The sequence below is a fragment of the Aplysia californica genome, unplaced genomic scaffold (assembly GCF_000002075.1).
Source record: "Aplysia californica isolate F4 #8 unplaced genomic scaffold, AplCal3.0 scaffold00113, whole genome shotgun sequence".
NCBI lineage: Eukaryota > Metazoa > Mollusca > Gastropoda > Aplysiida > Aplysiidae > Aplysia > Aplysia californica.
The window spans coordinates 416,521-417,739 of NW_004797383.1; the positions used below are offsets into that span (position 1 = coordinate 416,521).

The 1,219-nt window shown below is 44.1% G+C and overlaps 1 protein-coding gene across 1 annotated transcript in view; it reads right to left on the bottom strand.

Annotated features, from left to right (window-relative positions):
* The window catches only part of LOC101859476, a gene marked incomplete in the record, with an annotated part of 60,061 nt that overhangs the window by 29,859 nt on the left and 28,983 nt on the right, over positions 1-1,219 (bottom strand). Inside the window, 1 exon segment of the mRNA XM_035969087.1 lies at positions 672-887. Coding sequence (XP_035824980.1) covers positions 672-887 — 216 coding nt within the window.

Consider the following 1,219-nt stretch of genomic DNA (forward strand, 5'->3'; position numbering starts at 1 on the left):
CACACACACACACACACACACAAACACACTTAAGCGACGAACTGCTTATCCTTTAATAGCTGTATAACAGCTGTGTACTATCTACACTCCTATACGGAGCTGAATGCTGGAGGATGACTGATCATGACATGGCCAAGCTATCGTCCTTTCCTACAACCAGCTTACGCCAAATCTTCAGAATCTTCTGGCCCGACAAGATTTCCAACGCAGCACTGTTCTGTAAATGTAGGCAAGAGGACATGACCACCATAATAAAAAGGAGAAGATGGAGATGGATTGGACATGTTCAGAGAAGAGAACCAGACTCTATTGTGAAGACTGCCCTCCACTGGACACCCGAAGGACGTCGCAAAAGGGGCAGACTCAAAGTGACCTGGAGGCGCACCGTAGAGTCTGAAATGAAGTTCTGGAATCATTAGTGGGGAACACTGAACAAGATGGCCCAAAACAGATAGAGCTGGAGATCGTTTGTGCTGCCCTAAACGCCAGAAGGCGTATTGGGTAGTAAGTAAGTAAGTTATCCTTTAATGATCTGTCCTACATAAGAAAAAAATAAACTTTGAATGATTATGTAGAAAGTATTTACAATCTTATCAAAGGATTTCTGTTTCTTTTTCTGTCAGCTGTCAGCAACGGGGAAAGTATTGTTCGCCTTGATATAACCGTCTTACCTCCGTAGATTTCCACTTCACACAAAGTGATGAGAGTGTACGTTTCCCGACATCTGTTCACTTTGGAGAACGTTATGTTCACGCTATTGACAGGTTCTGAGGTGCCCGAGTCCATAGTCACGATTTGTTGTGTGGAGTCTCCCCAGTACTGCTGACCTCTGCGAGACGTGTCGTAGTAGCTGCTCACGTTGAACTGTGTCAGTCGGCATTGATAGCCTGAGAGAGAGAGAGAGAGAGAGAGAGAGAGAGAGAGAGAGAGAGAGAGAGAGAGAGAGAGAGAGAGAGAGAGGGGGAAGGGGGGGGGGTAAGAGCGACATAGAGAAATTGCCTGTATTTGAACTGTGTGGTGCTCATGTTCTTCTTGTGTTGTTGAGCACATTGAACACTTTCTAACAGCGAATGCGCCATGACATAAGTGGAATTTCTTCTTCTTGTTCTTCTTCTTCTTGTTCTTTTTTCTTCTTCTTCTTCTTCTTCTTCTTCTTCTTCTTCTTCTTCTTCTTCTTCTTCTTCTTCTTCTTCTTCTTCTTCTTCTTCTTCTTCCTCTT